General features: G+C 36.1%; 1 protein-coding gene across 1 annotated transcript in view; it reads right to left on the reverse strand.

Moving 5' to 3' along the window:
* LOC126162880 (serpin B6-like) overlaps positions 1–15,376 on the reverse strand; it is a 282,449-nt gene that overhangs the window by 66,482 nt on the left and 200,591 nt on the right. The window contains exon 6 of the mRNA XM_049919674.1: positions 5,132–5,317. Within this exon, the coding sequence (XP_049775631.1) occupies positions 5,132–5,317 (186 nt within the window). The remainder of the gene's footprint in view (positions 1–5,131; positions 5,318–15,376) is intronic.

A 15,376-nucleotide genomic window follows, 5' to 3' on the forward strand; every position in this document is an offset into this window, starting at 1 on the left:
AATTGCCAAATCTGCAAAACAGTCAAAGGATGTTAATGATGTCAGAGTTGAACAGAAGGCCATAGCGGAAAAAATGGAAAAAAAACTTTAAAACTGTAGATAAAAAAATTTCAAGTGCTGAAAACAATATGCAAACTAAAGTAAATCTTTTACATTAAAAAAAATCCAGCAGTTCAGGAAAATTGCATTCACAAAAATCTGTATTCAAACAATGGCATTGCTTGGTCCAGCACTCCAATCAAAAGCTTTCCATCAGACAATTTACATCCAGTGGATTTTCTGCACCACTGTAGAGAGAGTTTTATTTCAGACATGAGTGACTATCAAAAAATTAAATCTGTTAAAAGATGCGTTGAAGGCGAAGCTCTCTCATGGGTAAATTTAAATTTAAGTCAGTGGGAAACATATTAAAGTTTTGAAAAAAAAAATTTAATAAAATTTGGTTGGAAGCTCAACAGGGGAGAAATAAAAGTGAATTTTTGAATGGTTCTAATTATATGAATAGGGACGGTAATGAAAGAGTTTTGTAAGATTCAACTTAAGAAATTAACACACCTTGGCAAAACATTTGATGAAATTACGTTGATTTATGCACTTAACAGGAGATTACCAGAAAGATAACAGTAGCATTTAGTGCACAGATCTGACAATTGCCTTGAACAGTTTTTACAATATGTTGACAGGCTGTATAGGGCAGTAGAAAGAAGTATGTACCGTAACAATTGGACTGATAGAAATCACAATGGAGTACTACAGAAACAGAGATAATGGTAACTTCTATCATGATCACAATGTTAATAGTGACAGAAATTTTGAATTCAGCAAAACAGGAATAATGGGGATAGCCATGGGCAATTTAATAAGAGAAACAATCGTAGAGGTAACTACTCAGGAAATGGCAATCTGCCTCAATGTAGATCCACAGTTTTGGGGCGAGGAAACACAACAAGCACAGGACCCCTAATTTACACTTGCAGTAAGACAATAATAACAGTGTTAATGATATGACACAGGTATCTGTAGTTGAACAGAAAGAATATCAGATTTCTCATTTATGTTTTGATTAAAAGTTTTGGGATACTATGTTTAATTATGGCGATGTAGGTACAGGTCACAAACCAGAATGCAAGAGTAAGGAGAATTTTGATATAATATATACCAATGATTTCTTCTCTTGGTCAGAAAATAGTGTTATTGATGTATGTAAATCAGGTGATGACTGTATTGGATCTGAACTAGTTGGTATTTTTTATGTAGATATGAATGAGGGCTGTGAAATAACTGAGTTTGGTAAGTCTGAGGCTGGTAGCTTATCGCAAATGAATGGAGGTGTTAATGGAGATGAGACTTGTGTTGTTAATTATGTTGTTGATGAAGTAATTTTGGAGGAATATTATGATTGTAATGATGATGATGATGATGATGATGATGATGATGATGAGTATCAGGTATTTGTAGAATTTAAGAATAATGAAGTTTCAGAGATATTTGTAAATAATATTGCCAATACATATAAGGTAAGTGATGTATGTATAAGTGAGAGTCATGGTATACCAGTCCAGTCAAAGCAGTTTTTCATTAATGTCATGCAGAGTAATGATCCATACAGTAAAGGTGAGTTATCTGTAAGCCTAGAAAGTAAAGGTGAAAACTTTTTGAAGTTTGTTTGAAACCAGGACACCACCTGTACAACAGTTAAACATACACAGAGTTTAACAGAAATTATGCACAGCAATACAGCTCTGATACTCTCGTGAATTTCAAATAAGTACAGGTAAGCTCCAACATTTGAACATGCAGTTACTATAGAAAGTAATACAATATAACAAACAGTAAAAAATAAAATAATGATCACAAGGACAATTGTTTTTAGTAAATTCAATGATGTTCCATGGAAACAAGAATGGTACACACGATGCTACACAAAATTTCTGAGAATTTGAATGTTGTGCTGAAACAATCAGCAGTAAACACTTCTGCTGCTAGGTACTTCTAGTTGCATCTTTCAAGTGCCAGTCTGACATATGGCTTCACCGTGAGTCGTTCAGTGTGAATGGTGTTGTTGATTTATTTACACAATTTTCTACTATATCTCAAATTTCACAATGTGTGTTTTGAAGGAACAGACGACCTGTATTAAGTTTTGTTTCAAGTTCTTCAAAACTGCAGCTGAAACCCACCTAAAGCTAAGGGAGGTTTTTGGTAGATTAAGTGATTTAAAGATGGCTGGGAGTCTGTGGAGGATGACAAGTATTTGAACCAGCTGTCATCATGTACAACTCTGGAAATGATTGTTAAAGTGTATGAACTGTTCCAGAAGGATAGAAGACAGGAAATCCATGATGTTTGTGAAACCATTGGACGTTCATCCAGGCGATGTCAATGGATTATGGCTGATGAATTGTATGCGAGATGAAATGCAACTTTCAGATGTGCACTGAATTGTAAACAGCAGTTGAAGATAACCCAAATGTTCTGTCCATGGACTTTGGGTATATAGTTATTAACCTGCAACAAAACAACAAACTTCACAATGGAAGACACCACTCTTTCCACAGCACCAGAAAAGCATACCAAGTTTGCAGAAACAGTGAGTCTACGGTAGCTTTTTTCTTTTAATTCATGGAATTATCCACAAGGAATTTATTCCATGTGCTCAGAGAAATACATGTAAGCTCTACTGTAATGTTCTGAAGAGACTGTGAAATGTTAGATACAAACAGTCTGAGAGATGGGAGAACAAATACTGGTTCTCTTCTTTTCTGCTACCTGCCCTCTCTCCCTCGCCCTCCGTCTAACGTCCTGACTGCACCTAGCTGCATTACCCTCTCTCCACCATGTCCCTGCATGCTCCTGCTAGGAGCACTCACCGTCCCCTACCACACTCTGTCATCCCTCCCCCTCCACATCCCAGTGTCCTCCTAAGCCCACCTGGCTGCCTCTCTCATCATGCGCTGCTGCTCATAGTCTGGTTTCATCTGCCAGAGGCTATGGTCATGTGTGTGTGTGAGTTGCATTTTGCATGCAAATATGTGTGTCTGTGTGTGTGTGTGTGTGTGTGTGTGTGTGTTGTCTATTTCTGGCAAAGGGCTTGTTGTCCGAAACCTCTTTTTGTGACAGTCTCTTTCTGTGCCTATCTATGACTCAGCATCTCTGCTATATGGTGAGAAGCAACTATCCTTTTCTAATATTGTTACAAGATCTGACTAAAAATTTATGCAGCTTCTTTCAGATGGTACTTCCTTAAACATAAGTGCATCAACTTCAAAAAGTTTGAGGTTGCTTTTAATGTTGTTCACAGGGTCATTAATATACAACATGAACAACAAGGGTTTCACCATAGATCCCTTGGACATCTGAAATTAATCCTACATCTGATGATGACTATCAATCCAAGATAACCTGCTGCATCCTCCCCACCATAAAATCCTCAATTCAGTCACAAATTTCACTTGATACACAATATGGTCGTACTTTTCACAATAAGTGTAGATGTCTTAGTGAGTTAAATACCAGAAATCAAGAAATACTACATCTACCTGACTGCCTTGATCCAAAGCTTTCATTATGTCATGTGAGAAAAATTTTAGTTGGGTTTTGCATGACATATATTTCCAGAATCCTAGGAGTTATAAGTTACCATTGATGAACTGGATATTGCCAGATTTTACAATACCATTGGTTTCGGCTGGTGTTCATTCTTAACAGTTTGTTACTAAAGTAGAGTAACAGCACCAAGTACTGTAGTTTGCTTTCTGTAAATCAAAGAACACAGTGATTAAGTGATGATAAACCACAAAATCATTTGAGTTTGCAGATTCCATGGACACCAGATGAATAGTGGTGTGAATGTGGTGGTATGGGAAAATAATAAATTATTTTTTAAAATATTGTATCCCCTACATTTGGAGTCATTGGCTCATTCATGACAATCCCAATGATATTTAACCACTACTGTTGAACTAGTGATATGAAGGGAGTAACATGTGAAAATAATCAAACTGACTGAAATTAGTGCCAGATTCCAAATTTTTCAGTTTGCTAGGCTTTCTAGTCCTGATCACATTTCTCCTGTAGAGATGAGGTTGTTTGAAAAAGAGTGGCATATTGTCTTAAGGGGAGTGTTTTGTGTGTGTGTGTGTGTGTGTGTGTGTGTGTGTGTGTGTGTGTGTGTGTGTGTGTAGGTGTGTGTGTGAGAAAGAGAGAGAGAGAGAGAGAGAGAGAGAGAGAGAGAGAGAGAAGAGCAATACTGGAGTCAAATCCCTAGTTTCCAGACTTGCTAACCAATTCATGATGCTCACAATGACTTTCATATCACAGTTTAATGGAAAAAGATTCTGCTATATTCAGATTCAGGCAACTGGGCAATTTCATTGAAGCAACAATCATAATACAGAAGGGAGATGATTGAAACAGCCTTTATAGCATGGATAGTACTCATTGTAATGAGTTACAGTTTTAGCGTTAAAAAATAATTAGATTGATTATTGTGTGCTCTGCATCACATTCGACAGGTTATGAGGGCAGTCTATTAAGTACTGTGAGTTGATTCAAGATCACCATGTTCTCTACTGGGCAAGTTTATGTTGCTTACTCAAGAATGGATTCATCCAATAATTTACGTATACTTACAACTGGAGCAGAGACTAAAAATATTGTAGATAATCAAGTTTTAGGTTAAATTTAAGTTACAATGAATTTGTAAAAGATTTTAACCATTTTAAAAACATGTAAATGAAGTAAGACAGATGTCGTTCATTTTCCTATCTAATATAATGCTGGAATGAATAAATAACCATACAAATTTTGGTAATCACATCAGAGACGAATAAAACACTAAAGAAAAAAATGAAAAAGACTGATCACTGTGCAATGTAAAACTATTTGGATGGTGACAGTCTTGCTACAGAGCTCCTGAAGGTGTTCACTTTACAAAAGGTAATATTTTATTGCAATGCAGTAACATTAACTGATTATAACTGTAAGCACAAAATTACTTTTCCTCCACAAGTAATATTTTTTAAATACAGGTAAATGGAAAATTAAATATGTAAATATTAAATTTTTATGTGAATGACTTTCACTTAGGAAAACAGAAAAAACTAATAGAAAATAATGCATTTTTACTCACTTTCTCCAAAGTATCTCTCAGATCTATTTTGTGTTCCAGTTTGAATTTGGGTAAGTAGACCTCCACTTTAACTTCACACATTTCATCCAGAATATCAGCTAGATTCAAAGATGCAAGCTTTGCTTCTAATTTCTTAAGACCATTATTCTTCTTTGGCAAGAGTATCACCATGCTCAACTGGCTCCCCTAGAATAACAACAATAACAATAACAACAATAATAAGAATATTTATTATTGTAAATTCAATAGGAATTTTCAAAATAATTACGCAGAATAATCAATTTTCCCAATTTTGGTTTTTATCTCACAAATGGTCATCAAATCTAACAATTAGTACGTCATGTCCACAGCAGTGAATATGTGCCTATGTAATTGAAGGAGAAAACTGCATAACATACATAAGATCCTCCAGACTATTTATTATTAAATAAAATCAATCACCATTTAATGTTGTTCAGTATTACTCTTATGACACTGTTACAAACAAAAGCAATGGAAAGGTTCTGTAGATTACAATTATTTGGTAATTATGCCCCTCAGTGGCCACTGTAACCAGTTTATCAGAAATTAAGATCAGTTTTTCAGTGTCCTAAAACAACAAAACTTGGTCTCAGTAACCTCATAGTAAATTTCCACATTATGCAAAAACCTCATTTATGCAGCCCTCATTAATATGAATTTTCAGTTTTCCGGATTCACTTTTTGTTTCCTTTCTTTAACACATGTGTGGTATACATTTGGTAAGGTGTGGTACATCTACAGCCGTCTATTGGCACCACAGGTCCACAGAGATGGCCGGTCCTATGCTTCCAGCCACCATTATTTCAGTGTGTGTGTTTACCACTGTAAAATGCTGTTGCATTTATAATGAATCTGTTATATGGGGACTCCTGTTCAATAGTAAACTATGATACATATTCTGATTAACAAAACCTATGATTAATTCCAACTGTGAATACCAGAAACTTGAAAATCTGATGTTCAAAAAGGAAGCCTTTGGGATCAATATATTGTGTTTGTTTGAAATTGACACTTTTTTTCTTATTTTCTGCAATATTTTAGTGATCAGTTTTAATTTTTCACTTTTAAGATCATTCATTGTTGCATAAATTTCATTTATTTCATTTGACTATAACTGACAGCTAATTCAGCATTTCACTTCTTTTGCTTCCAAAAATTTTCATTCCAAGATTATGTCCAAAAATACATAATTATTCTGTATCTACAAATATCCTTTATATCTTACACATTTTCTTGATAAATTTTAACTCAGGCTTCAGCAAAAGTGTATCATTGGTTTACAGCACTAAGGAGTCGCGATATCTTTGTTTAATTTAATAAATAGTAATCATGAGGGAGTAATGGAGGGAAAACTATTGTAAGAAGTAAAGTGTTGAACTAATTTTTATGTAAAACAGATTGAAGTTTTACTTTGTTAACTGATAACTGTGGTACTATAATCAAGTAGAATGTCAATTTTTATAAACTTGTATCATTGAAAAGGAATACAATATAATGAGTTATGAAACCAGTAATAATTGGAAACTGACTCTAAAACATCTACAATCTGGGCCACTTGAAGAATTATATCCCAAAATATACCAGACAATGAGCTGAGCCACGAATTTCATCAAATAATCCAGATGAGTGTTGGCACTAACTTCTAGTTTACTGAACAACTAACACTGGAACTTTTATTCTACAGTGTCATTTCCTAACAGATACTGATAAACATATATATGTCTGGCAGTTCACACAAAGAAATGTTACTGTTAAAATGAAACCATTCAATTAATTTTTCATTTATGGGAGAGTGGCAATGGAGTGTTAGGCAGTATTTTTCTCTCCTCAAAATGATGTCTACAGATGATTTGCAGAACTGTAGTAGAGTAAAGAAAGCAAGAAATGAAATACCCAAGGAAGCATTACTCATTTGATATTCAGTCCAGTTCTGTGGGGAAAGGAGCTAAACTTAAACAGCAAGCTAACTGCTCTGGTTTCTAACTCTGCAGCCAGCCAAGGTTAGTTGGAAATATGGAAAGCTCACCAAGACATACACCAGGTTTCAATGATGGGTGAAAGTGGAAAGTGTTTTGGGGGGATACACTGCTTGCAGAAAACTTAAAAAAGAATTCTAACAAGTTATTTTCTCTAAAAACTTAATCCCTTAATGTATTTATAATGCAGACGAATCTGAAGGTTTATTGGATACTGCCTTGTAAGGAGCTGGTGATCGTGCTGCTCTCAAATGTCACACAAGCTTGAAAGAAAAGTAATTTACACACTGCTTCAGTAAATAAACATGAATAGACTGTGGGAGCAACTACAGAGTTTAAGTACCAGAAAAGTGTTTATTCTAAGTGCCAAAATAAAAGATTTTTATATTTCAGTACATTATTTTAGTTTCTGCATTTAGTAGAATATTTCCTGTGTTTTAGAAGCCCAGTTTACATCCAGTCCCATCTAGTCTGGATAAACAGGGTTCTTGTGTATGTGTTTATTCATTCAGATTCCTTTCCAAGAAACTATGGAACTGCTGGAGCAGTGACCTGAATGATGAGTCTTTTCTGTAACTGTTCAACTGCATTGCTTTTCTAAGATGGTGGCAGTACTGTGAACTGATTGGTATGCATCTAATGGATGTAACCCTATTATCTGTTGCTTAATGCTTCATTGTGATGGAATATGAAGATGTCATCAAAGAAATGAATCACAAGCACTACAATAATTTGACAAATCATTAATGTAGTTGTTGAGTAACAGTGACACAGCTAGATTTATAAAGTGAACTGAGATCACTGAAACCCTGGACTTCCATACATCAAACAGGAGAGCTTGGTCTTTGTTCAAAAAACTAGGTGGTGGCTCCTGATGAGATTGCACATGTGATGCTGTTACCATCAACCAAGCTGTAGCAAACAACATGTCCACTTCCAGAACTCCTCGAGTCTGAACACATACTACTGTGGCTAAGAAGAAATGAAAGGACTCAAAACAGCTTTGCAAATCTGAAACTGAACACTGAGCATTGAAGAAGTAATGACAGCCATAAAATAAAAGAAACCTATGAAAGCCCTGGGCATTGATAGCATTCTAGCAGATTACCTTTTGCACTATGGCAAGCATGTAATAAAGTGGGTGGCTGACTTCTTCACAAATATTTTGCACTAGGCAACATACCATGTGAAACAAAATGAGCAAGAGTAGTATCCAGACTGAAAGCAGGTAAAACAAATTATAAACCAGACTGTTATCAACAAATAGTTTTACTTAGTATGGTATATAAACTCCTGGAAAGAATTGTGTACAAGAGAATATGAGCCACAAGATCTTTGAGAATACACTGATTGAACAAACAGGATTCAATTCTAGCTGCAACTGCACAGATTCAGTAGTCTGCCTAACAACTTTCACAGAAACTGGCATCCAGAATCAAGAGAAGTTGTCAGTTATATTCACTGAACTGACAACTACTTATGATACTGTCTGGAAGCAAGGTGTCATACTGAAACTTCTACAACTCATTCCAAGCCTAAAAATTGACAATTTCATCAATGAAATGATCACTGTGCAATGTTTCCAAGTACTAATGGGCAACAAGATGAGTTCACAGATGAAGCTAAATGATGGGCTGCCACAAGAATCTGCCCTGAGCCCTTTCCTGTTCAGTTTACACATTTCAGATATGACTAAAACCACATCTAGAAAGTTTGAATATGCTGACGACTGGGCACTCACAGTAATGTTACTGTGTCCATACTGACCAATGATTTATCAATTATTGCTAAATATTTCTATATACAGAAGTTGCATCCAAGTTTACTTAAGAAAGTAGCTCAACATTTCACCTGAACAACAAGTGGACCAACAAAGAGCTCATGGTCAACTTTGAAGAAAGGCTATTCATTCATAACAGAAATACCTAGTTATCATGCTTGGTAAAACAATCAACTACAAACACATCTATTAAGAACAGCTGAAATCAAAACTTGAAACATCATTCTCCAGAAACTCCATGGTACATCATGAGGCTCCTACTTCACCTTTTGGATTGGTCTACTATGTTACAGAATATTGCTCCCCAGCTTGGATGAACAATATTTACACAAGACTTGTTGACATGCAGCACAACCATGACATGTGTTTCATAACTGATACAATCAAAGCTACACCTACTTTCTGGCTACCCATACTTAGCTAACCACCACCTTGATCTCTATAGTGAAAAGTGCACTTGTAGAGGAGTACAAAAAGCTACAAAAATCCTCTCCTCCCTGTTCACACAGACATTTCAACCATCAGCAAAGGAAGGCTTTGCTTTCATCATTCACCCCTGGAAACTGCAAGGATGTTAGCTGACAATGGCTTTAATACTAATTACTTCTGCAGACACCGAAGGTGGATTACTGCTATCACGGAACAACTTAAAATGCTGTATGAATGTGTGGTGTCTTTTTCTTCAGACATATCTGAAATAACAGACACCACATATAATCTGCAGCTATGGTGCATATTATGTAAACTGAAGGTGGAGGGGGAACCAAGGAAAGGACAAGAGAGGGAAGGAACTCATGTCAGCTCCATCAGGACTTTATGCATAGTCAGCGGTGTGCCAGACCGGGATTCATTTGCATTAACCACTGCACAACTAAGACACAGAGTTTATCACAACTGTGCAGATGATCATGGTACAGCTCTTGGCCGATCCACATTCCCACCTAATGGCAACTATCTGCAGTCTTTGTCCATATCCTCCATTCACTACTTTGCAATTCCACTGGAGGTTGGATGCGAAGGTGTTGGATTCATAGGTGCAATGAGTTCCCTACTATTCTGTATGTACTGACCAAGACATTAAACAAGTGAAAGCTAAGATTAACAGAAGAGCAAAATTTTGGGAACAAAGGACAAAACAGTTAATGGTTAACCAACAAACCACCCTCAGTACCAGAACTGATTTTTTCCTCATTTCTTTAAAAAGCCAGATTTTGAACTGCAACCCTACACCAAACTTGTTGGACCATCATTTTGAAGACTATGTGTGAGTGTTAATAATCACAGCATAGGTAGCTACTCTAGAATTAGAAGTACACATTTTTCACATTGTTGTGCACAGCTAACAGCTACCACATTATGATGCTTAATAAAATTTATAAAAACTTCCTCAGCAACATTTTGAAAATTATTAACAAGATAAATGCATAAACATCAGAGTGTTGCAACAGGCTGGTAGTAAAATCAAAAGTCTTTCTTAGTTCAACATCTGCTCCACTCGGTTCAGCACATTGTTTGTATGTTTAGTCATTTCATTCTTAAAGCTATGAACAAAATTGTGGTAGGTCCCAGTTTTGACTAAGAAGAAGTAGTGAGATGGCCTCAAAGCTATCATATAGCAGTATAATGGAAAAGACAGGATGAAATATCAACAATATGACAGCAGTTAATATTGCTACTCACCATACAGGTCAGACAATGAGTCACAAACAGGCATAACTAAAAGACAACTATACATTTTAGATTTCAGCAAAAAACCCTTCTTTTGAAGTAGAAAACACACACACATTCACACAAGCACAACTCACACACACATGACCACTGTCTCTGGCTGCTATGGCCAAACTGCTTTGTAGCTGTGTCTGATGGGAGGAGCAAATTTGGTAGTGAAATCTGGTAGTGGGGTAGGACAGAGATACAGGGCAGGCAGGAAGGGGACAGGATATAGCAGGGTGGGGTGGGGAAAGTGTAATGATAGTTGTGGGAGTGTGCAGAAACACAATGGGGAAAGAGCAGGGCTGCTAGGTGATGTCAGGAGGTTTGAAGGAAGGGAACAGAGTGAAAAAAGGAGGGAATTTGTAATGGGACATCTTCCTCTAGCATTACCTTTCCTCAACAATTGTAGTCAATATCAATAATATTTTTCTAATTTTGGACTGGTTAGTATTATCTCAGATGTTTTTCTGAAAAATTTCTTATACTTTTGTACATAATATGTTATAATTCAAGCCAGAATTTATGAATAGGAATTATTATTTTGGATGTTATAATTGATAAATAAAAGTTCTGAATGTACAGTTAATTTTTTAGATACATCTTAAATTATGAATTATTTGGCACACTTAAATTTTCTATTATTAATTAAGCAATCTAGTACTTTTTATTATGTTTATTTCTGCATTCATTTATGAAATAATAATCCAAACTAATAGAAATTCATTTGTCAAGAAAAACTGTAAACCCTTTGGAATACTGTTATTACCACAGAGTGAAGTAGCAGTAAGCATGCCTCAAATTTGATTGGATGTATTTTTGTATTTTGGGCAAACAATGTAATTTTGGCTTTGTTAGTGTGAAAAAAAGACAGTGTGATACACTAAAATGTGACAAAATAAATGAATGTAAAAACAAAAATTCTGCAACAACAATGTTTAAAATTATTTAGATCAATTTAACCATGAGGACCTGAAATGTGAGAATTTCAGCTTCAAGAATCAGACCCCTAGACACAAAGAACTGGAGCCAACTCTAGAAGAAAAGATAAGTAAACTAAAAGGTTTATTGTACTCTTACTCCTGTCATATCTTCAGAAAAGACTTTGCTTATTGTGTAACAACAGTGACAACTAGGAAGAAGGTGGGGGATCACATATGTGGGCGTCATCCATGATTAATTGATTATTAATGAAATTTTATCTGTTGTAGAAAGTGCTCTATTTTGTTAATGACTGCTTTCATAGGTAGCCATACCTTTACTGGGATAGGAGATGCCTGGAATAGGTAGAGAGGGTAGGGTGAACGGGACAGATCTCGCATCTATGTCCACACCTGCACCCAACCCCTTACCATGTGGCTCATATCCCTGCAATAGACCTAGATGCAAGACCTGCCCCAAACATTCACCTACCACCATCTACTCCAGTCCTGTCAGACACATCTCCTATCCCATTAAAGATATCCTCCCACCATTACCTACTCCAGTCCTATCATAGGCATTTCCTATCCCATCAAAGGCAGGGATACTTGTGAAACCAGTCATATGACCTACAACATACACTACAATCACTGTGCTGCATCCTAGATGGTCATCACAACTAACAAGCTGTCTGTCCACAAGAATGGCCATCAACAAACTGTGTCCAAGGGACAGCTGGACCACCCAGTTGCTGAACATGCTGCCAAACACAATGTGCTTCACTTGAATGACTGCTTCACAGCCTGTGTCATCTGATACTTCCTACCAACACCAGCTTATCTGAATTGCACAGGTGGGAACTATTCTTGCAACATATCCAACATTCCCGTAATGAATCTACCCCTCAACCTCTTCTCGCCTGTGTGTGTGTGTGTGTGTGTGTGTGTGAGAGAGAGAGAGAGTGTGTGAGAGTGTTAGAGATGGGTCATTCACAAACTGACGGGTCCAAAGGAACAGTTCACCTAGATGAACAGAATGAGTGAGGAACAAATTCTAAGGAATGGTCTTTCATAGTTAACTTCAGTGGAGGCTTTCTACTTATAGTTCCCAGGAATGAGAAATGGTCCGTCTCATTCCCGCAGTGGCATGTCGGCCAGTCTTGTTCCAGCCTCAGTCCCATTCCTGTCTGTCTCAGTCTGCGGCATCATACTTATAGTTCCTGGGAATGGGAAACGGTCAGTCTCATTCCTGTACGGCATGTCGGCCAGTCTCATTCCAGCCTTGGTCCCGTTCCCACCTGTCTCGGTCTCGCTCGGTCGGACTCGTCCTTCTTCACATCGCCACCCATCACAGTTCCACTGCTGTCTGCTCATAGTTAGTTCAGTATCAAGTTGTTGTTTGTTTCATTCACTTCGCACAGCCATTCTAGATTTGTTTTAAAACTTTTTTGAACTCTGAATGTCTGGTTCTTTTAGTATTCTATTCAGTGTCCATTTTATAATTACATAAAATACATAAAAATTATGTGGTATGTAATACATACATCTTTTCAGGCAACAAAATGGTGTATCAGCTTACTTCACTATTTCAATAAACAGCAGAAGAAATACTTGCAAAAAGACAAGATTTTTTTGTAATTACACTTGCAAAGGATGTTGGCAAGGCACACATGAGTTTCCATTTTCCATATTTTTTTGAATCAAGGTAAAAGAGCATGTTCATTGTTGTGGAAGGCAGACCAACTTACAACCGAACAAAGCCCTTGCTTCGCAATCGAGTGTATGGTGTCAGATTTTATAAAGAGAATATGATAACTCCTACAATATTATTTTAGTGGTACAGGGTGGCAAACGAATTCATTTATATCTAACAACATTCATGTTTGTTAAAATTCTCGATTCAATACTGCTGCAGAGATATTTTTGCTAAGATGGCGGCAGACAGACGATAGTCAATTTGTCTATTGTTACTCTTGATTTATTTTATATCAAGTTGATATATTCAGATAAAAGTATTTTGTTCTCTATTCTTTAGCATTTAAAATTATGCTCAATGAAAATGTTTCATATTTTTTATACCAGCTACTAGTAAACTCCGCTGTAAGTTACTAGCACTAATGGCTGCACTCCTAATTGCGGAGCTGAAAATTGACACTTAAAAACATTAATTTGATTGGATTACAATTGAAATAAATACAAATCCACATCTAGACAATAGGGACTCTATTTTTCAAATAATAATTAACAATATAGCTACAGGTTTTCTCTTTGCAGACCTCACATGTCTCATGCCAGAACAGTTATTCCATTAGCACAGGAAGAACAACTGAACCACAATTATCACAGATAACAAAAAAAGATTATAATTGTTGTTGTCCATGAATGTAGTTCTCTGATAACAGTTTTAATTTACACAGAAATTAAATTATTACAGAAATAATGAAATAATTATTGTCAATTTCACACAATACAGTCTTTTTTATAGTATCAATAATATTTGTTGATGTTTGTACACTTAGTTCATTTTAACATAGTGTGGCTAGAACATAGTGTCATGGATTTCACACAAGGATGAATGAGTTTGGCAGCTCTAGTGTGTGTGTGTGTGTGTGTGTGTGGTGTGTGTGTGTGTGTGTGTGTGTGTGTGTGTGTGTGTGTGTGTGTGTGTTTTACTTCAGAAAAGGCCGATATCTAAAATGTATAGCAATATTTTCATTAAGCCTGTCTGCGACTCAGCATTTTCTCTACATGGTGAGTAGCAATCTGTCCTTTCATCATATTGTTGTTATAGCAGTATAACATACCCCTAAGATTCCCAACCTGAAGAATCATCCATCAAGCAGCAACTTACACTTCAAAGATAAAAGGACTGTTATCTAGCACAAAAGCATGCAGAATAAAGATGATAGTACCTCAAGAACAAAGCATAGAGATACAATGTGAAATGATCACATGTACTTAGTTTTAGAGACTTTTAGATGATCTAAATTGGAGATTTAAATTTCTTGGTATGATAATTAAAAGACTACAGCTGATTTACTAAGACATTAGCCTATTTGTGAAAAACTGGTATGAACCATACAGAAGTTGTGTTCAGACCTGTGGGGTCCATATAAGGCTGTACTGTAGCTAACATAAACAAAGGAAAGCAGCAGGAATGGTTTCAGGATTGCTTGACTAGCTGGAGAGTGAAAGATAAATGCTGAAACATCTTATCTAGCAAGTACTTCAACAAAGATACTTTGTTGCTCAAAAAGACCTACGTTACAATGGGAAAAATATGAATGATCTTAAGCCCCCTAGATATCAGTCCTGTATAGATCATAAAGATAAAAGAAGACAAATAACAGCTCACACAGAGGTATACAATCTTTCTTACAACACTCCATCTGTAACTGGAATAAGAAGAATGGTAATGTACAGAAAAATGAAAAGTACCTTCCGTTTACTGTGAGCCATGGAGTATATATGTGTAAGACCTAAGTCTAACTAAGGAACCTCAAATAGATGTGATCATCTTAGAATTATTAAGATCCTGTGACAAATTATCCCAAGTGTTATACAAGCTACATGAGACAGATGAAATACCCTGAGACCTAAAGAAGACTGTAATAATTGCAATTCCAAAGAAGGCAATTTGAACCATCAATGTAGCAAGTCTTGTTTGCAAAATACTGACACAAATTATTTACAGAAAAATTGAAATACTTACAGAATCCAATCTCAGAGGTGATCATTTAGGGTTCTGGAGAAATGTAGGAACACCCAAGGCGATATTGATCCTACAACTTATCTTAAGATAAGTTCAAGAAAATCAAACCTGTGTATATTGCAATTA

The sequence above is a fragment of the Schistocerca cancellata genome, chromosome 2 (genome assembly GCF_023864275.1).
Source record: "Schistocerca cancellata isolate TAMUIC-IGC-003103 chromosome 2, iqSchCanc2.1, whole genome shotgun sequence".
NCBI classification, from domain to species: Eukaryota; Metazoa; Arthropoda; class Insecta; order Orthoptera; family Acrididae; genus Schistocerca; species Schistocerca cancellata.